The sequence below is a fragment of the Lampetra fluviatilis genome, chromosome 1, assembly GCF_964198595.1.
Source record: "Lampetra fluviatilis chromosome 1, kcLamFluv1.1, whole genome shotgun sequence".
Lineage (NCBI taxonomy): Eukaryota > Metazoa > Chordata > Hyperoartia > Petromyzontiformes > Petromyzontidae > Lampetra > Lampetra fluviatilis.
The window spans coordinates 36898272-36919445 of NC_136275.1; the positions used below are offsets into that span (position 1 = coordinate 36898272).

Consider the following 21174-nt stretch of genomic DNA (forward strand, 5'->3'; position numbering starts at 1 on the left):
AACATGACCGAAGGAATGTTTGTTTTAGAACTATTCGTAGCTGCTGCGGCATTAACGCAGAAGTTAAAAACACAGCGGCGTCCGCGTCCCACGCTCTTTGCCCTCCTCTGGCGCGCCCGTTGCGCCGCTCTCACGGTGAAGTCGCACAGCAGGGGGGGGGAGGGGGGGCACGTGTCAACCGCTCCTGCTGCCCATCTCGGCCTTCCGTCTCCGACCAAATCACACCGGGGACGCGCCCACCTTCCGTCAAGAGCTCGCAAAGCTAATCGGGCCCTGAGCCTGGAGAGTGTGCTCCAGAATAGCAACTCTGATGGGTGACTGATCACCGTGCAAGTCTGTGGTGTGACCTTGTTTGAAGAGACGGAGGTGGGGGGGGGGCATACACACAGTTAATGTTAACAAACTTGTTGATATAAGAATTTAGATGGGGGGGGGGCTGAACCTTTAGGTGGAGGGAGGGGAGGGGGGGAGACTCAGTCCCCTTAATCCACTCCCGTCGATACTGTGTGGCTGCCAAAATGCATACCAGGCGCTATGGGCTGCTGTGAGTTTGCGCGGCGGACAGCAGGAGGCGGTGCCACAAAAGCGATTGTTGTACTCTACTACGATTCCATACTTATGCTTCCACGTGTACGCTTGTCGCATTTTACCAAACCCGCACTGGTCAGCCCGGTAAAGCATTATCCGATAACCCCCGCACGACATGGGCAAGTCCTCATCCAGCAGTGGATTAACAACAAGGGCTGTACGTGTGCATGATGTTGTTGTTATTGTTGTTGTCAGCCCAGTGAACATCCGCTGCTGGTCAAAGGCCTTCCTCCATCCTCTTCCATTCCTTCCTTTCCTTGGTTGTTCTGCAGCACCATGGAAGGACATCTCACCCGTACAAATTATGAGCACACGTGGGCCACGTAGTGTTTGGATAACATCCGTCAATCGAGAAATAAATGTCGTAACCATAATTGTTCTTCTTCCTTCTCTCCCCCCACCTGCCCCCCCCGTTATCATTGTTGCTAATCCGATCCTCAGTGCCATCGGCACCTCCCCGCAACGTAGTGGTACGGGCCGCCAGCTCCACTCAACTGGAGGTGGCGTGGGATATTCCCCCGCTGCACACCGAGAATGGAATCATCCTGGGATACAAGGTCAGACTCTAATGCTTCCGTCTGGAGGCGTGCGTGTTAACAAACCTGTTTTTGTTATTTTTTTACACAGGCTCTGGAAACCGCTGTCAGATAATTGCGCGTGTGGGTGTTTCTGTGTGTATGGGGAGCGATTGTGCAGTGGTTAGCGCAGTGCCCTTTGAACCCGGCGCCACAAGTTTGATGCGCTGCCACAGCTCACATCTCAACTGGTCCTGGGCCTCCCTGCGGTTGACTCAGCCTTAAAATGAGTACATGTACCTGGTGCGGTGTGCAAATAACACTGGGGGGACAAAGGCGACCAGGTGTGGCGCTGGCCACACCACTCCCAACGTGCACGCGGTATTGCAGCCCTTGGAGGTGCTTGCAAACAGCACTTTTCCCAACAAGCCTGTGTAGGCTATACGGGGGATCTCTGTCTTTGTTTCTATGTGTACGGACCCTGTGCCTGCGTGTACAGTGAAATGCCAGAATTTATTTTTCGCTCAGTATCTTCTGAGTCACTGGTCGACTGGAGTAGTCATGTGACTAGGAGCCTCCACACAGCCATCGTGACAGGTATACTCGATGTGGTATGCAGGGTGCAGAAATATTTTCTGGGTCACTGACAGGCACTTCCGATCAGCACGATTGGCTACATCGGGTGCGAAAGAAGTTCAACATACAGACATACAGGCACAAGCCTGGCTGAAATGAACCCCTGGTTGGAGCTTTGGTGTGTGCCGTACATCCTGAGTGTGCTGCAGCAGCCTGTGTTTCACACGGAGGGGTCGCTTGGACTGTAAATGTGTGGTGATTTGAGATGCCTGTGTGATTGCGCGCCTGTGAGCGAGTGGGGAGCGTTAGTGTAACTGTTAGCTCCCTGCACTACGGACGGCGGCCCAGGTTCGATTCCCCCTAGGCTTCCCCTAGGTGGACTCAGCCTCAAATGAGTACCTGGTGCAGTGTGTAAATATCGCCACTAGGGAGACAAAGGAGGCTGGACGTGGTGTTGGCCATCCACCCCCTCGTATGCCGTGTCGGCCTTCATAAGTGCTTGCCAACAGCACTTGCCCCAAAAGTCTGTTAAGGCTATAGTGGAGGACTTCTGTCTGTATCTCTCAGCCTGCTGATGAGCATGGCCCAGTGGTAGTGGTGAACAGCGGCACAGAATATTTTGGCATGATACTTTATTTTATTGAAACTATTTTTTATTTTTAAGGTAAGGCCCACTGATCTCTATAGATAATTTTCAGAAGCGACCTGGCCACAAATGATAGCTCAACCTAGTGGCCTATCATGTGGACATTTATAGCAGCCAAATACTCTCAACGCGTGTGGAGGGAAACAACCGGAGGACCCGGAGAAAATCCACACGAACACGGGGGGGATAGACACGAAAACTCCAAATGTACAGGCGTCAGGGTCGGGATCGAACCGACGACCTCCTGAATACCAGGCGAGGTAGTTAACGCCTCGCCACCGTGGCGTCTAGGATCATCCCCTCCTGTTGCGGCATCTTCATCCGTACTCTCGCGTGCGTTCACGTCGCGTGCCATGGTTGCCATCCACATAGCACTTCAATAACAATAATAACATTATGATAATGGCACACAGCCTTTGGTAAAATCTACTGATAAATGAAGGCTTCCTCGTACCGTAGCAGTCAACGGAGTTGTTTGGCCATATACACTATGAGATCTCTTTTACCAGTGGCAAAATATAATGGTAGGTTTTTACCCTTTTAACTGGTACAAAACTGACACCTTTATTCAAGGCATCATGTTTGCAATGACCACAACACAAGTAGTCAATAAAGCAAACAAAAAGAAGCAACTCTGATAAGGATAATAATATGCACTGTCCTTGAAGTTGATTGGCCCACACCCAAGACGGCTTTCTTTAGAGCCTAGTCCCCATTGGTGTAGGGCCAGATGACACCAGAAGGCGTACAACTCAAAAACAGTGCAATATCAGAGTATTGAGAGTTCGGGGTAAACATTTACACTATGAGATCTCTTTTACCAGTGGCAAAATATAATGGTAGGTTTTTACCCTTTTAACTGGTACAAAACTGACACCTTTATTCAAGGCATCATGTTTGCAATGACCACAACACAAGTAGTCAATAAAGCAAACAAAAAGAAGCAACTCTGATAAGGATAATAATATGCACTGTCCTTGAAGTTGATTGGCCCACACCCGAGACGGCTTTCTTTAGAGCCTAGTCCCCATTGGTGTAGGGCCAGATGACACCAGAAGGCGTACAACTCAAAAACAGTGCAATATCAGAGTATTGAGAGTTCGGGGTAAACATTTACACTATGAGATCTCTTTTACCAGTGGCAAAATATAATGGTAGGTTTTTACCCTTTTAACTGGTACAAAACTGACACCTTTATTTTTGAGTTGTACGCCTTCTGGTGTCATCTGGCCCTACACCAATGGGGACTAGGCTCTAAAGAAAGCCGTCTCGGGTGTGGGCCAATCAACTTCAAGGACAGTGCATATTATTATCCTTATCAGAGTTGCTTCTTTTTGTTTGCTTTATTGACTACTTGTGTTGTGGTCATTGCAAACATGATGCCTTGAATAAAGGTGTCAGTTTTGTACCAGTTAAAAGGGTAAAACCCTACCATTATGTTTGGCCATACTTCACCATGCTCGTCAGTGTGAGTTGGTGAAGGGGGGCACAGAGGGCAGTTTCAGATTTCACTCACCTCTGATGTGAGCCGTGGCCGGAAGTCAAACTCGCCCGCCACCCTCTCTCAGGTTCATAGTGCGGTGCGCTAACCACTGCACCTCCGCTCCACCACTCAATTCCTGGCCATGGCTGACACCAGTTACGGTTCGAACCTCCTCCCTCCCACCTCCACTCTCACATCCCTCCCACCTCCACTCTCACATCCCTCCCACCTCCACTCTCACATCCCTCCCACCTCCACTCTCACATCCCCCCCACCTCCACTCTCACATCCCTCCCACCTCCACTCTCACATCCCTCCCACCTCCACTCTCACATCCCTCCCACCTCCACTCTCACATCCCTCCCACCTCCACTCTCACATCCCTCCCACCTCCACTCTCACATCCCTCCCACCTCCACTCTCACATCCCTCCCACCTCCACTCTCACATCCCTCCCACCTCCACTCTCACATCCCTCCCACCTCCACTCTCACATCCCTCCCACCTCCACTCTCACATCCCTCCCACCTCCACTCTCACATCCCTCCCACTAACGCGCACTGACCAGCACGGTGAAGCATGGTGTAAACAAACCTTCACGACCGACGCGGTGTATGGGGACACCTCCATCATCCAGCTGTGGAACGGCGCAGTGCTTGCCGTATGGCGAGCGCGCGCGCAACACTGCCGCGGATAACCAGTCACATCTGCGCACTGGCCTTTAACAATCACACTTATCAAACGTGCAACAGTCAAACCAGAGCCCGTCTTTGGCCCCGAGCGAGGGCGCTGAATATTTCGAAGCAGACGGCAACTTTGCCATTAATCAAAAGCATCAGAATGTGATCCGGGTTTATGCCCGAGGGGGCCCTGTCAACCAACCCAACTGCCACCCCAACCCACCACCATCACCACCCCACCCGCTCGCCCGCACGCCCGCCCGCCCACACAAACGAGCAGATTGCGCTCGGTCATTACCCAGTACTCCGGCGCCACGAGCATTATTTTGCACCATCATTATTTATCCGCGGGAGAGAACCGGAACTTGAATTTGCGTTTCTCCAGGCCTCAATGGTGATGCAAAAAAACAACCCTCGATGATATTGCCGATGTTCGAGCTCGTTTTATCAAAAACGTCGGGACAACGTTCTTTTATCCCTCGCGAAGTCTTCGCAGCCGCAGCGCAGGCCCATTAAGCAGCGCCACATTATTATCATTATCATCATTACTAGTAGTTTTCTTTATACGGGCGCGCTCCATTAGGCTGCTGTGTAGTACAGCTGGCCTGCGAGGAACTTGCATTTGACAAGCTAATATGATTTAACTGGTTTAACAGCTCCCCAAGAACGCCAGACAGATATTAAGCGATGACGGCGTCGTTTTGGAATCTGCGTGCCTGTGATATATGAGGGCAGCCATCCGAGGCTCACGAGGCGGCGGCGGGGGGGGGAGTTTGTTTCGGGGAGTTTCAGAACCCACCGGCTGCTTCCCTAAACTCAGCAGGCAGATGAGCGCACAGCGATCCTGTTTTGTATTTGCAGTCGTTCGTGTCTCCAGGGGGGCGCACACCCACCACCCCACTCCCCCCTTCATCTTTCTTGACTAGTGAACCCTCGTGCGTTTCGCTGTTTTACGCAAACATGCATCATGGCAAGCACATTATTGCATTATTAAGTCGGTGCCTGCTGGATATTTGAGCTTGATTAGGCTCTGCTGCAATTACAGTGTGTTAAGTCTACGTAACTACTGGCCAGTGACTGCGCACTGGGCCTACAGCTCATGCGGTGTCTGCAAATGAAATATTCCATCGCCAGCATAATCAGCATTTACATTACCTTAAAGGGAGGGGAGAGGGAGTGGGGGGGGTGGGGAGAGGGAGTGGGGGGTGGGGGGAGGGAGGGAACCAATTTCAAAACATACCACGATGTATGTTGTGGCTGTCTCGTAGCCATACTGCAAATATTCGGAATCAGAATATTTATTTATACGGGGAGGAGGAATCCGATAAGCTATGAAGCTCTTTTTTCACAGTTGTCCAGTAGGAGCGGGTAAAAACGTCACAACAATAAACAGCTCGCAAACACGATAGGAATGCAAAATGCAAGAAAGGTAAACACATCACCCAAACACGTACAAATAACACTAACCATCCCCATGCTACCAGACAAACATCCACTGAGGTAATAACTTATTCTTCAGCATCGACCTGGCCACAAATGATAGCTCAACAAAGTGGCCCCATCATGTGGACAATTCATAGCACCGACATGATCTAAATAATCTGAATAAGCATTCATTGGTGATATCCGGACACATACGACTCCCACCCTGGCTGCACCCCCCCCCCCCCACCCCCCAGAAGTCGCAACCGGGTACCCGATACCCGTACCCTACCCGATACCCGGCTACCCGTACGCGGCCGGGTACGGGTACGGGTACCCGTTTGCGACCCTGGTGCGGCAGGGTACGGGTAGACCGTGAGTCACTGGTGAGTAACCGTTTGTCACTCAGTTCCCAACGTCTTGTCTCTTCTCACAATTCAAGTTCCTAGAATCAACCCACCCGCGCCTGCAACATGGCTTCATCCCAGAGGTCGCAATCAGGTACCCGATACCCGTACCCTACCCGTACCCAGCCGGGTACGGGTAATGTACGGGTACGGCCGGGTACGGGTACCCATTTGCGACTCTGGTGCGGCCGGGTACGGGTAAGGAATCAAAACCCGTTTGCAACCTCTGCCACCCCCCCTGACTCGCAGACTCCACGTTGGCAGGGGGAGAGACCTCACATCCCGTGTCCTGTTCAAGGCTCCAACCCAACGGAGGCCCGTGACATAGAGAGACTTTTGACTTTTAAACAACTTTTATTGCCGCCAGCAGCAACAGCACTGGAGGCGATTCCGATATGAAATACGCAGTCACCAGCAAACAAATAAAACAAACGCTATGAATCCACGCGCTGTGGCGCTAAATGCAGCGCGCACAACACGAAATAAAAGTCACGTGGTGGTGGTTGTCATCGCGCACGCCACGGTGACGAGCGAGCGCTTCAGAAGGTGAACACGAGGGTGCCGTCCACGCTGGTACAGAGGGCTTGTCCGGCTCCCCAGCGTTCGAAGAAGACGTGCACATCACCGAGAGAGAGGAGAAAGCGATGCGATCACACGATTACAAACCCACGCTCGCAGGACATTTAAAATTCCTCGCAGCTCAGGTGTGAATTTAATAATTCCCGCTGCGAAAGAGGCAGCAGATTAAGAAGCGCGAGCGTGCACACAAGCTGTCGGCATCCTTAGCTGTTGTTAATAAACAATGATGAGTCTGGGAGTCGGGGTGGAAGGGGGGGGCTCCGAGTGAGCTGTTGACCATGCCGTCATGCACAGAGAAGCCCTTTCACACCCCCACACCACACCGCCTCTCACGAATCCCCCCGCAAAGAGTCTTGACGAGAACGCTGACATTGGCTCTCATCACCGCCATCAATCAGCTTAATAAGAGATTATAACCTTTTGCTTTTTTTGTGTTGCCGAGCCGCTCCGTCAACACAAACACAATTAGTTTGTGGCTTCTGTTAACATATTAGCGGGCGTGTAATCGTGCCCCCCCCCCCTGCTAAGCCCCCCCCCCCCCCCACCGAAGGGCAAGCGACATCATTCTCGGGAATGTTTTCAGCGGTGCCGATTTAACGAGTCTTCATTCCAGGTCAGTTCGGTTCAGCATCAAATGCCTCGAGCGGAGCCCCCACAGGCTGATGAAGTTCTCTCGGCCAGAAACTTACCCCCACCCACCCATCCACCTCCTCTCCCCTCCCCCCAACGCCGGGAGCACAATTAATCAAATCACGGCCTCTGTGTCAATCCACCGCTGGCTGGAGGTCACGGCAGTGGCGGTGAGGGGTTAGTTTGTTTGGCGCATACTTCACCCACTCTGGTCAGTGAGTGCGGGTTGGGTAAAAGGTGGCTACCCCAGGACCAGTTCAGGTACCACTCGCTCACCACCGATATTAGCCGTGACGAGGAATCGAACTCCGGGTTTGCCAGGTTCTTGGCGGTTTTGAGAATGAGATACTTGTGGCCCAAATCACCCTTGGGGCACCAAATCTCTTGGCGGAGTTTTGAAACTAAGCAGGTCAGAGCCTGGTTGGAACTTGGATGGGTGATCACTACCACCAACAGGGCTTGCCAGGTGTTGTAGACGTGGGGCTGCGAGGTGTGGCCTGGAGATGGCAACGTTGATGTGTCTCCAGGTTGCCCGGTTTCATCTCGCATGATGCTGCTGACTGCCGCATAAGCAGTGGTGCACGGGCACGATTGACGACAACCAAAAACTCATCCTCGCCAACACTGACCTAAACGGAAAAAAGTGCACAATAGTTGATGCCTCGGGGCAATGGCACCTTCATCACAGCCCATAGAGAGGCCAAGAAGGATCATTAATTTTAATTTGGACGAACATCCCAATGCCGCAGGAGCCTCCTGCGTGAAGCGCCTTGAGACTCTCTCGAGGGTTCCCCTGGCGAACGATTGCCTTTGATTACGCATCACCGACGAGCGCACCACCTCACGTCGGCCTCACTGCGAAGCCGTATCCATCACTCGTCTGCCAATCCCGGTAATTGAATGAGTGCACTCTTGTTCCGTGCATTGTTGAACGCCAAGGAGCGAGCAGACTATTCAAATTCGACTCTTCGCATTTTCGTACGCCGCCACCGCCCATCCTATATATAAACACGCGCATTACGCGCGGCATGTATAATTAAGATTCTGCGCCGAAGCACACTGCTCGTGGTGTGGCCCGCAGCTTGCCAGCTTAGCCAATGAATGACCTTCACGTGAGTGATGGGAGGCTGCCGCGTAAGAGTTTGTGCGGAATGTTAAGCGTCGAGGGGGTTGACTGCGCCGGGCCGCGACACCGCCGTTGCCTTAGGACGCCGCTGCCTGCGCTTTCTCGGCACCGCGAAGCCGCGCGGTCAGAGGGGGTCGCGGCGATCCGGATGGATTATTTAAATCGCGTCAGCTCTCTCTGCCGCTCACGCGTTTGGGAATTTCATCGGCCCCGCAATGAAACCGCGGAAGGAATTGTCTTTTTTTTGCGGATGAACGATACACGTGCACGAATCTGATTTTGTCTCCCACCCCACACTTTACGACGACGTCAAAATGCCACCGCATCTTACGGCCGCTGAAAGCAGAAACAGTGATTGTGTTTATTTTATGGATAGAGGCGCTCGGTCGCAGGCAGGGAAAGAAGAGGTTAGGCTCTTCAGCCTGGACTTGAATGAGGGCAGAGTCGACATCACTGACAGCTGGGGGAAGGGCGTTCCAGCCTATGGGGGGATCAGTTAAGATATCACCGCAGCCACAGTCGGATCGGCCCTTGCCCATCGTTAACGTTGTGAATTGTGCGTGGTCCCACAATGGCACAACCACTGGCTCTCAAATCAAATCCCAGATCCATTTGACGATCCTCTCGTCTTCAAGATCCTCTCAGCATCTCGAGATGGTGGTCACATTTAGGCGCTTTTATCATATGAATCCCCAGTGCATGTCTCTTGTATTGACTCAAGGATCCATAGACGTACATGTAGACCAAAGATCCCCCGTATAGCCTCAACAAACTGTTGGGGCAAGTGACGTTAGTGAGCACCCGTGAAAGCCGGCATGGCACACAAGGGGGTTGGTAGGCAGCACCACTCCTGGCTGCCTTTGTCTCCCTAGTAGCGATGTTTACACTTATTTGAGGCTCAATCGACCTAGGGGAGGTGTTGGCCACGAGCAGGAATCGAACTCGGGTGACTGGGTTCGTAGCGCAGCGTGCTAACCGTTGTGCCACCGCTCCCCTAGTAATCCTAGCCACACACAGACAAACCAACTGACACGAGACTTCCTCCTGCCCAAGACCAGGCTTAAGACTTCCTTTTCATCCTCTGCATATGACTGACTGCCTCCCTCTCCATAGAAAATAAATACACTCACTGTTTCTGTACAGTGTCAATATTTATTTAATAACAATTATGGGACTCTATGTGAGTCCATGCGTGTCTGTGTGAATGTGACACGTGTATGAGCTTTGCCTGAATTATTGTCTCTCTGTGAGAGTCTATGGGTCTTTGAGTGAATCTATGGGCCACTGTTTCTGTGCAGCATCTTTAGATGGTGTTGCATTTAAACACGTTTTCAACCCACATCTTATTGTATTGTATTGGTATATTGTATTGTCATTGTATTGTGTTATATTGTTTTCTATTGTATAATTCCATTGGAATGGTGTACTGTGTTATCATATTGTATTCTTGTAATCTGTTGTATTATATTATACTAGCTTATATACTGGAATTACCCGGGCCAAAAAAATATTTTAAAAATACTCTTAAAAATCTAACGGCAGTGCGTGTGACTGTGGTGGTACCTGCTATGATTACAACAGTGCATAGCGACTGTGGTGATACCTGCTATCACTACAGTAGTACATGCTGACTGTATAGCAGTATTTATCGACTCTAAAGCATAAAGTACTTACCTGAGTGGTGTGGTGAGGCCTAGTCCCGTGCAGAGCCTCCGGCCTCGCCTAGATTGTCCAGCCGGCCGAGGTGGCACCTTGGCAGGCTGGAGCTGGGCTGCTACCCCTGACCACCCCCCCACCCCCCCGAGCCACGATTTCCCCGGCCGCTCTGCAGTGATATCTACGGCCTATAGTGGTAGCATGTAGCGACTGTATAGTAGTAATAACTGTACGCATCGGGGTGGGGGGGACATCACACAGTGAATAATTTACGTCAGCGTTTAGTGTATTTTTAATACATTTTTAATGCGAAAGAAAATGTCCCCCTCACTCCCACCAAAGGCGTGCGACTTGGCATGGGCCGTCCCCCCCACCAAAGGCGCGTGAGTTGGTATGGTCGTGCACTCGTCATAAAAATATATAAATGATAAGCGCACAAAAATCGCACTAAATCGGTAATTAAACAAATTTTAAGTTGACAGATGTGAAAAAGGAATAGCGCTTGCTCACCGCGGGGCTTATGGCTTGGTACCTGGCTATTTTTTTTGCGTGAACCCCACAGTTGGAGAGGCAAATCGTTCACAAGCGCGCGAACAGACACAAACCCACAAACAAACCCACAAACAGCCAATGTTGCATTGTAGTATTGTATTATTGTATTGCATCGTAGCATTGCGTCGTATTATTGTATTGCATTACTCTATTATATTAACATTTTACAGTATTTCATTGCTCTATCACATTGCGGCCTTGCATATTGACGTAGTATTGTCATTCCATTGTATGATTGTTGTGATCGTATTGGTGCCCAGGTCTACTTCAAGGACACGGCGCCGTCGGTGGTGAGAGGCGATGCCGGCGCGGAGCGCGTGCGCATGCTCTTCCTGCCGGAGACGAGCGCGCGGCTCAAGAACCTGACGGGCTTCACGGTGTTCGCCGTCAGCGTGTCGGCCTACAACTCGGCCGGGGAGGGCCCTCGCAGCGCCGCCATCACCGCCAAGACGCTGCCCGCTCGTAAGTGTTCTCACCGGGCGCGCTTATCGCTCGCGTTCGCTACCCTCGCTCGCTCGCCGCCGCCCACGCTCATCACCCAATCACCAACCACGCTTACCACTCGTTTTGTCCACCCGCACTCACGACGCAAGCTCACCACCCTCGCTCACCACCTGCAGTCACCACCCGTGCTCGCCACCCGCGCTCACCAGCCACGCTCACCACCGACTAATTCAATGTAAAGCAGTCAGGTTGGCTGATGGTCCTACACTCACCTGGAGGAAACCCACAAGCACACATGGGGACAATACTCATACACCTGGCACCCTTAGATCACGTAGCTCCTTGCTGTCCTGTCATTGTCCGAGCCACCTCACTGTCCGTTGGCTTTTGAGATTTTTCACAGCGCAATTGATGACGTAAAAAGGCGGTACATTTATGATTTATTATTGTCTTGTTTATAAATCATTATTAATAACCGACGCTGTCTTCCAATGCACTGCAAGTACAGGTGTCCGCCACCGCGCCTGGCTAGCTACTTAATGAATCGCCTTAATTGCATACAAATTAATAGCGGCATGTTTGACCGGGTAGGTGTGTGTGTGTAAGCAAGTGTCTACATTATGAACATTCCTTTACACGCTTGTCCACTGCAAGGCGGTAATCGGCGAACTGATGGCTCAGTTGTTTCCGCAGTGGGATCACCGGTGCGACGCTTCGGCGTTAATTCCGTCAATGAAAATTAGTGGCCAAAAATTGTTTTTTCGCCGAGAGAAGTCGTTTTTGTTTGTTAATTTTAGCCAACGATGGACCAAGGGTGGACGCACCTCACGGAGCGTGACGCTCATTGCAGCTGCCCCACCAAGGACCAAAGCGCGAGCTCCTGTGACGAGACGGAATTAACGAGCCTGAATGCAGACGCGGCCTGCGATAATTTAGTGACATTATCAGAGGGAGACTGCAGCGCAACTGAGGAGGACCGAATGTGATAATTGGCTCTGGATGAATGTGCGTATGTAAAATGATGAAATGAGTTCACTGGATAGCTGGCGTGGCGGGTTGCGGGTGAAAATTGCTCTCACACCAACATTTAATAACTGAGTGTTTCACTAAATGTTTTACTCCTTTTGTCGACCACACTTAAGTGAATGACTCAATGAAATCTGCAGACTGAGACTTTATTTAAGATGCCACAGCTTGCCATCGGCTAGACGCAGATGGTGGCGAGATGTTAACTACCTCGCCTGGTATATAGGTGGTTGTGGGTTCGATCCGGACCCTGATGCCTGTAAATTTGGCGTTTGCATGTTCTCCCCGTGGTCGCGTGGATTTTGCCCTGGGTCCTCCTGTTTTTCCCTCCACATTTAGAAACAATGTTGGGTTCCACATGATAATCCACTTAATTGAGCTGTCATTTGTGGCCAGGTCGCTATTGCAAAATAGCTATATAACTCAGTGGGCCTTACCTGGTAAAATTAAATAATAATCGTTTTTACTTTAGAAATACGATATAAAAAATGCTGGCCAAATTAATCCTAGCATCTTGTCTCTTTGAATACGGGTATGCAATTTTTTCCACATGTTTGTGTGAAAGTTAAGGCCAATGCATGACCCCTCATAGTCTATTCAAGCGAAGTGTGGACTAGCAATCAAAAAGGCATTGAAAGAGCTGGCCAGGTGGCTCACAGCTCAAAGAGTTGAGCTTCCACCGCTGAGATCCCAGCATCGAATCTGGGTTTCAAAGTCACCAAGATGATTAAACCAAGTATTCCTAGTGTAGCATGCTGATGCTTTGAGCCCGGTCATCAATGACTCCAACGACATACATACAATCTCACACACACACACAAACTATAAAATTTAAATGTGGTTATTTTACTTGATTCTTGCTCAAATTGCAGCTCTTGAGAATTAAGAATATCGGTTTAACTGTCATGTCATAAATACCAATCTCATATGAAAGCGCTTTATAAAAGCGCCCCTTCTGCTGTGTACAAATGAAAAGGTACCAGGATTATAAATTAGGAAAAAGACCAAAACAAATATGTTTTTGAAGGCACTGAGCTGGCCCCCATGAATTATGGAATACGGGCGATCGTGTCCATGGGCCTTCAAAACTTTAAACATGAAAAATGAGCCCATACACAAAATGCAGACCATCAAAAGCATTCAATCGAAGCTTCAAAAGCACAAAATATACCTTTGGAATAAAACACAATTATCTTTAACCAAGTCCAAACAGGCAACATGTTATTAAGATGCAATATTACATTACCGCGATAGGCAACCTGAATGTCTCATTTCCTGGCCTTATCAAGAAAGGCTGCATTGGAAATGCCGGACACACAAACCCTCCCAACGTCCGTACTTTGCTGAGAGCCCCTTCCACATTGCGCGGCGGCCGTAATGTAATTGTCTCTTTGCTCGCGCATTTATGGAAGTTTCTTATACAGGGATAACTTAATTTGCTCGTGATGCGCCTCCGCTGGCGGTGACACCTCAGGAATTAAGAATGTCACAGCAAATAAAAAAACGGATCCTCACCGCACGGCTCCGGTTGCTTGTCCTGTGTGTTGCTGTCGACGTGCGTTTGCGTTAATTTCACTCCCAACGCTGCCTGTGCTGCCGGTGCTGGTGTCCTGTACCCCTGGCCCCCACCTCTGCCCACCTTACCCCCCCCCCCCCACACACACAGCGCCCTCAGCTCCCCAGTTTGTGCGATTCGAGGACGTGACGACAAGTTCGCTCAACGTGTCGTGGGGAGATCCTCTGCGGCCCAACGGCGTTCTGGAGGGCTTCAAGCTCATCTACAAGCCCACCACACCGGTGCACGGTGACTCGCGCACACACACACAAAAAACAAAGATCCGCCGCATAGCCTTAACAGGCTGTTGGGGCAAGTGCTATTAGAGAGCACCTATGAAGGCCGGCACGGCACACGAGGGGTTGGGTGGCCAGCGCCACGCCCGGCCGTCTTTGTCTCCCCATTGGTCATAATTACGCATCGCACCAGGTACTCATTGAGGTTGAGTCGACATAGGGGAGGCCCAGGACGGGTTCAGTTAATCGTCACTGGTGTTGGCTGTGAGCGGGATTTGGACTCGGGTCGCCAGGTTCATAGTGCACTACTGTATGGTGCGAAAGAAGTTCAGCATACATACACACACGCACGCAACCATATGCACGCACACGCATGCACACGCGCACACAGATGCACACGCACGCACAAACAACCAGATGCGCATGCACACGCCCACACAAATGCACTCGTGCACACGCACGCATGGACACACGCATGCACATGCATGCACTAATCCAGTAGGCAGGGCCAGATTTAGTTTGATGGGGGCCCGGGTCTGTTATAGATTCAGGGGGGGCCCTCTTTGTACATTCAATTCCCTCCCTTGACTGCTTTACCACCACCCGTGCCCGATGCCAAACACTCCACTATTATTCATCTTGGCTATTTCAGTTGTGGTCTTAAAAAATGTAATGGAGGAATTTTTTAAAGCTAAATCAGGTGTGCAAACGAACAGCACTATTTAAATTTCAGCACACTTCCGGTATTAATGCGCATCGTGAAGCTATGGCTTTAATTACCAACCTACACTACGGGGTTTATCGCAGTGCTACAGTATTGCGTCTCAACCGTTGTAAAGCTGTAGATATAGTGTATGTAATTATATTCAGTTGTGTGGGCCCCACGAAATTCAAGGCCGCAGTCGCTAAAATCCCCAGTATGTATATCAATTATTGTTCACACCGTATTCAGAAGGGGGTGTGAGCCTTTAGCAGTGGGGGGCTCTGCCCCCTCCAGCCCCCCACGCCGCCTGTCAGCAAGATGCATGTGTTCCCTCTTTCACTCGCCGATGTGTAACGATGCACCAATTCAGATCTGTTGTAATGCGTCGGATTGTTTAACCATACCTCACCGTGCTGGTCAGCACAATGCACTTGCAATCCAGAGATCGCCGGTGTGATCTCTGGCCATGGCAGTTAAAACAATGGCACAAGTTTCTTAAATCTTCCCACATCACACCCCAACAGTATGAATGAGTTCACCACAGTTAGTTGATTGGCAGATCGGTGGGGTAAAGTGTGGGTACTACAGAGTAGGTGTGGAAGAGTAGGCCAAATGCCGTCTAGAAGGGGCTTTCTAGAGCTCCGTTTTAGTGAAGGCCCTACTGCCAGCAGTGGCCTGAGCATGCTTTTGCAGGGCTGCACCTTTACCATTTGAACTAATTCTACATTATAATGAAAATATAAAACAAAACAAAAATTATTGTTTAATATTTATATTATTTTATTATTTCCCTTCAACGTGACTTTACCGAAAGAACCAAGAAAATGAATCCCTGCAGTCACGAAAGCTTTGAATCCAAATTTTATTCTACATTTTTGTTCAACTCATTTTTTTTCAGTTTTTGGTAATTTTGGCAAACGAGGGTACCGTTGCAAATGAGACTATCCTGGTATCTTGAGTTCTCACCTCGCTGAAACAAATTGCACTTTGAAACACGATTTACAGACAAAGCATTTTTCAAGTCTTAAACAAATCCACAAAGCCAAATTCCCGACGTCAGAGCGACGTCAGGTCCGTGCAAAGCGTGACAGCCGGGCCAACGTGTGCAGAGCAGTAATCGTAACCCGCGTATTGCAGTCACTTTGGATGTACTGCTGAGAAGAGGCGAGTGTTCAGATTTGTTTTAAAACCTGTAACACTTGAAGACTCTTTGAAGACTTTGATCAAAGAAGCTCTCTCGTACAAGGCCTTCGGATTGTGCGCATGTCCGTGCCAGCTTTGCCTCCCACTCAGCCGTTCTTTGCTCTTGAAGCTGTGAGCGATAGCGATTTTATTATTTTGTGCCTTAATATATTTATTTTTCCACGTTCGTTCGCCGATGCCGGGGTGAGCGCAAACTTTGGACAAGCGTGAGCTCCTCCAACCTGAGAAAGGCTGTGATCTTTTGCTTGTTTGCTCAAAGTTCTTTAATAATCTGGCTCAGGATCCCTTCTGAGATACCCACCTAGCCGCCCCCCTGTCTCTGCCACTGTCCGCTGGGCACAGTGGTGGTGGTGGTGGTCAGTGGCACAGCATATTTTGGTATGATGAAACGATTTATTTTAAAACTGTCAACAATTTTCATTATTTTACCCGGTAAGGCCCATTGAGCTGTGTAGCTCTTTTTCCGAAGCGACCTGGCCGCAAATCATCGCTCAACAAAGTTGCTCATCACATGGAAATGTACGGCAGCCAAACACTGTGAACGCACCTCGCTTCTAAATCTGGAGGGAAAAACCAGACGACTCGGAAAAAAAACCACGTGACCAAATGGAGAGAGACATGCAAACTCCAAATATACAGCAGCAGGCGTCACGGTCGGGATCGAACCCATGACCTCCTGCATAGCACGCGAGGGAGTTAACATTTCGCCGCTTGAATAGGACTCTCGTTCCAATAGCTAAGACACAGGCTTTGATGGCGGTAGTGGTGATTCACGCTCGTTATCCAGTAACTTGCCGGCAGAGTTGGCAGCTCACGCAGAGATGGAGGTGCATTCAGCTGCAGTGCAATGAGGGGGTAGGCTACTGCTGGAGGCAGCACAGCAAGTTGCCCTATGACCAATTAGCGCAGAGTTGAAGTTTGAATCCCTCATTGTATTGGTGCTCTCCAAACACAGTGATGCCATCCCATCGTCATGATCTGTCCACTGCTGGATGAAGGCTTCCCCCCCCCCCCCACAGCCGTCACCATCTCTTAATTTTCTGTCTAGCTCCTGCACGTAAAACGATCACATCACTTCCATCTCTTCAGTGGATGTCCGCTCAGGCATGTTCCCTCATTTGGTTCCCACTTCATGATGAGTCTCAATTACCGACCATTGTCCATGCTCGTGTTTCCAATCCACATGTCATACATAGGTCAAAGACGTCCTTCACTGTGAACGCACCTAGACGTCCTTCTTTAACCACATTGGTGTGTTGCTTTTCATTATCAAGTTTAGCTTTTCCAACACCAGTCCACGCTAATATTATACATAAATAATCAATTAACATAACTTAGCCAAATATCCCACAGAGGCAGGCCCCAAAAACCCTTGAAAAAGACTGCCCCCCCCCCTTAAAAAAGTCTTGAGAATCAAAGATGTTTCGCTGTATAAGCAAACGCCGTCGCAATGACATTATCATTGCGGTGACCTCTCTGTCGATGCCTGCCCGTGCACGGTCCGTGCGGTAGGCGTGAGCAAGATCGTGACGGTGGAGGTCCGGCCGGACGCCCCGCGGTGGCTGCGTGTGCGCGACCTCGTGGAAGGGGTCACCTACCACTTCCGCGTGTGGGCCAAGACCTTCGCCTTCGGGCCCGAGGCGGACGCCAACGTCACCACCGCACCGCTCGAAGGTGCGAGCCCGAGGATTCATTCCTCCACTGAATATTGTCCGGGTCGCAGGTACACTCGAGTAGGTGTGTAGGTGTGTCATCTCAGTCAGTCGAACCCGTGGCACCTGGGTCTGCCCCGTGACGTACTGCCAGCGGGCGTTCGACACTTCACATGGCCTCAACGTGAACGCGGCCTGGCACAAGCACCGTGGTGATGTCACCGCCACTTAGTGGCGAATGGTGGTTGTTGTTGTTGTGTGTATGTGCACAGTAGTCCCTCGGTTAACGATTTTAATCCGTTCCACGAATAACTGCTGTCAACCGAAATAACTGTTCATCGAATATACGAATTGCATGAGTCTGCAAAGAGAGCTGTTTACACTGCCTCAACAGAAAACATGTAAACAAAGCCTGTCGAGCTCTCAACGCTCATGAAACGGCTTCCCTGATTGGCTGAGGCGTGGCTTAGCCCACTTAACGAGCGCTCCGATTGGCCGAAATTACCGCCGGCGTGCATAACGTAAACATACCGTAATTATAAAAACATTCATGTTGGTCCTACGGGAGGCAAACGTTAACCGAAAAACCGTTAACCCATGTCACCGATAACGGAGGGACTACTGTATGTTGAACTTTTTTCGCATCGTATATAGCCAACCGTGCTAATCGGAGGTTCGTGGGGAAGGCCAACAAACTGAACACAAAAAGCAGCTCTCAAGAAATTAGTTTCCAATCTAGATTTTAAAGCGCGTATCTCCAGTGGCTTTCTAAATATGGGAAGGAAGAACCTTCCAGACGGCGACAGAAACGCACCTGAAAGCGCGCGATGCTGTGACCATCTTTGCTCGTTGGTTATCCAATAGCCAATTCCATGAAATTTGGCTAACCACGTGGCATACGGCTAGCGGCCAGAGCCGTGAAGATATGCATAGTCGACGTGGTGTGCGGGGCGTGAAGATATTTTCTAGATCTCCGATCTGGATAGGCGTGCCACGGCATGAATCTATAGGCCTAAGTCTATGCGAATCTGCGTGAGTGTATGGGTCTGTATGTGAAACGATGATGGATGTCTAAGGGTATAGCACTCTAGATGAGGTAATGGATATCTGGGTAAGTCAAGGAATTTTTACGTGAGTCTATGGGGATCTAGGGATTCATTCCTCATTGGATATTCTCCGGGTTACTGGTAGATGGGCGTAGGTGATATGTGACGAGTATTTGCCACAGTAAGAGATATACTGGATGTGGTGTAGCCGGGTTCATACATATTCATCCAGGTCACCAATCCGGACAGATCTGCCCCAAATTAAGCAACGCACGATCTCCGGCTACGCGTGGTTTGTGCCGGGGTGGGCCCGGCAAAAATCTCTAGGCCTTTGACCTCAGCTTGACGGGATGCTTTCCGCTGGTGGCCACGGGTTCTGCCAAGGCATAGGGCGACTTGCCACTGCGTTTGTGAAGCTGACACGGGCTACGTGAAGCTGATATAATTGCGTTAATGTTCGCGTAACCCATCTTGGCAGTTGCTCGCGAAACATTTTTTTGTTATTTTTCTCTCGCTGCATTCTAAAAGGCAAGGGGTGTTTTCTTGCACTTTCATCAGCCCCACGAATATCGCATTGATCAAAAGGGCCACTTTTGTATTGAAAGCTGCTGACACAAGGTCTAAATGTGAAGATAATTCCGACCAGCAGTGCAAATTCAAGAGTTGTGAGCGGTTTGACATTAGACAGCTAATGAGGTCTTAACAAAATGCTAGATATTTTTTTAACGATGGATCAGAGCAATCGGTTCTTTTTTGATAAACGTTGATATCGCGAACGAATGTGTTGTTAAATTTCGATTTAAAGCTTTCTCGACAGACCTGTTCTTCACCTGAGGACGGCTGCTTGCGTTGTGGCCGAAACGTCGTGAGAATAATTTTATTATGTTTTATTTTTATTATTTTATTATTTCCATTCTACGTGACTTTACCGAAAGAACCAAGAAGATGAATGTGTTGTTACTCCAATTCCATGAACCGCGTAATTCAGATTTTTTTTTTACTTGACTTTCTGGCAGAGCATTTCTGTACTTTTTTGCTCAACTTGAGTCGGCAGCAAATGCAAAGCTGGCACCCTGAAATCACAGGGCCGATTTCAGCTTTGTCCGAATTCCCGATTGTCAGAATCCGCACCGTCTTTTGAAATGCATTGTCAATCGTGATAAAATCCATCAAAAAAATGCAGTTGGTGGCAATATCAAATCTTGAGTTTTTATTTAACATTTCATAAGTAACCTTTAATTTTGTCACCGACACAACCTAGACCTTTTACCCGCAAGTATTTCAAGGAAGGTCCTACTCAGATATATTTCTGGAAAAGAGCTGCCCAACTCAGGTGATAACTCAGTTAATTCGGTAGAGAATGAAAACGCCACTCTCCTTCCTTTAGCCATCTCGCGTTGACCTTCAAAACAAGCTCTGGGAGAAATCAAGCCTCAATTTTATCCCAATTCTGCTATCAGCATCATCTCCTGAAACAAAAACAAAAGCCCATGCAGATCATTCACAGAGCAGTGTGGCCTTTTGTGTTAGATAACATCCCAAGGAGGCAGATATCACCTCTTCAAATGACCTCTGTTTCACATAGTTGAGGGCAGCACTTTCCCACCCGTTCTGCAAAGAAGATCAAGGTTCGTCACATGACAAAATATAGAAATGTCAATTCTCAGAGCTGAAATTTTGCCACATTAAGCACAGTACCAAGTTGTGTTTAATTTATTTACTAACTTACTTTGATGCGTGTGTGTGCAGTCATTAGGGGTGAGTGGTAGTGTCGCAGTTAGCGCACAGTGCTATGAACCCTGATCACGATCAACACCAGTGATAATTATTTGCACCGGTCCTGGGCCTCCCCTAGGTTGAATCAGCCTCAAATGGGTATCTGTGGTGTGTAAAAACATCGCAACAAGCAAGACAAAGGCACACTCGGGTGTGGTGTTGGCCATCCACCACCCTTCCATATCGTGCTGGCCTTCATAGGTGCTTGCTAACAGCACTTGCCCCAACAGTCTGTTAGGGCTATACAGTCGATCTTTATATTTGTCTTTGCAGTCATTAGTAGCCCGGGCTGAAAGTATCAGCATGCTACACTTGGAAACCTGGTTTAATCATGAGGGTGACTTTGAAACTCAGATTCGATTTTCTAGGATCTCAGCGGTGGCAGCTCAACACTCTGACCTCAGAGCCACCCGGCCACCCCTCTCAATGCCTTTTTGATTGCTAGTCCGCACTGCACTTGAATGTACTCTGCCGGGTTATGCATTGGCCTTAACTTTCACACACTTATACGCCATAGACTCACTCCAAATTAAAATCTGAATTTCACCACGGTCGGCCGCCTTCGTTCGATCCCAGCTTCTCAGCGGTGATGTAACCTGCTATTTTGCGCTGCATCATTTGCGCAAAATGCATCTCACAGTGGTGCGCAATTTACAACGCGGGCGGTTTTTTC

The 21174-nt window shown here is 49.5% G+C and overlaps 1 protein-coding gene across 6 annotated transcripts in view; it reads left to right on the forward strand.

Annotated features, from left to right (window-relative positions):
• The window catches only part of LOC144935147 (protein sidekick-2-like), a 477776-nt gene that overhangs the window by 399798 nt on the left and 56804 nt on the right, over nucleotides 1-21174 (forward strand). For all 6 annotated transcript variants that reach the window (XM_078861598.1, XM_078861616.1, XM_078861625.1 and 3 more), the window contains exons 36-39: nucleotides 1030-1145; nucleotides 11121-11322; nucleotides 13997-14134; nucleotides 17540-17701. In XM_078861598.1, coding sequence (XP_078717724.1) covers nucleotides 1030-1145; nucleotides 11121-11322; nucleotides 13997-14134; nucleotides 17540-17701 — 618 coding nt within the window. The remainder of the gene's footprint in view (nucleotides 1-1029; nucleotides 1146-11120; nucleotides 11323-13996; nucleotides 14135-17539; nucleotides 17702-21174) is intronic.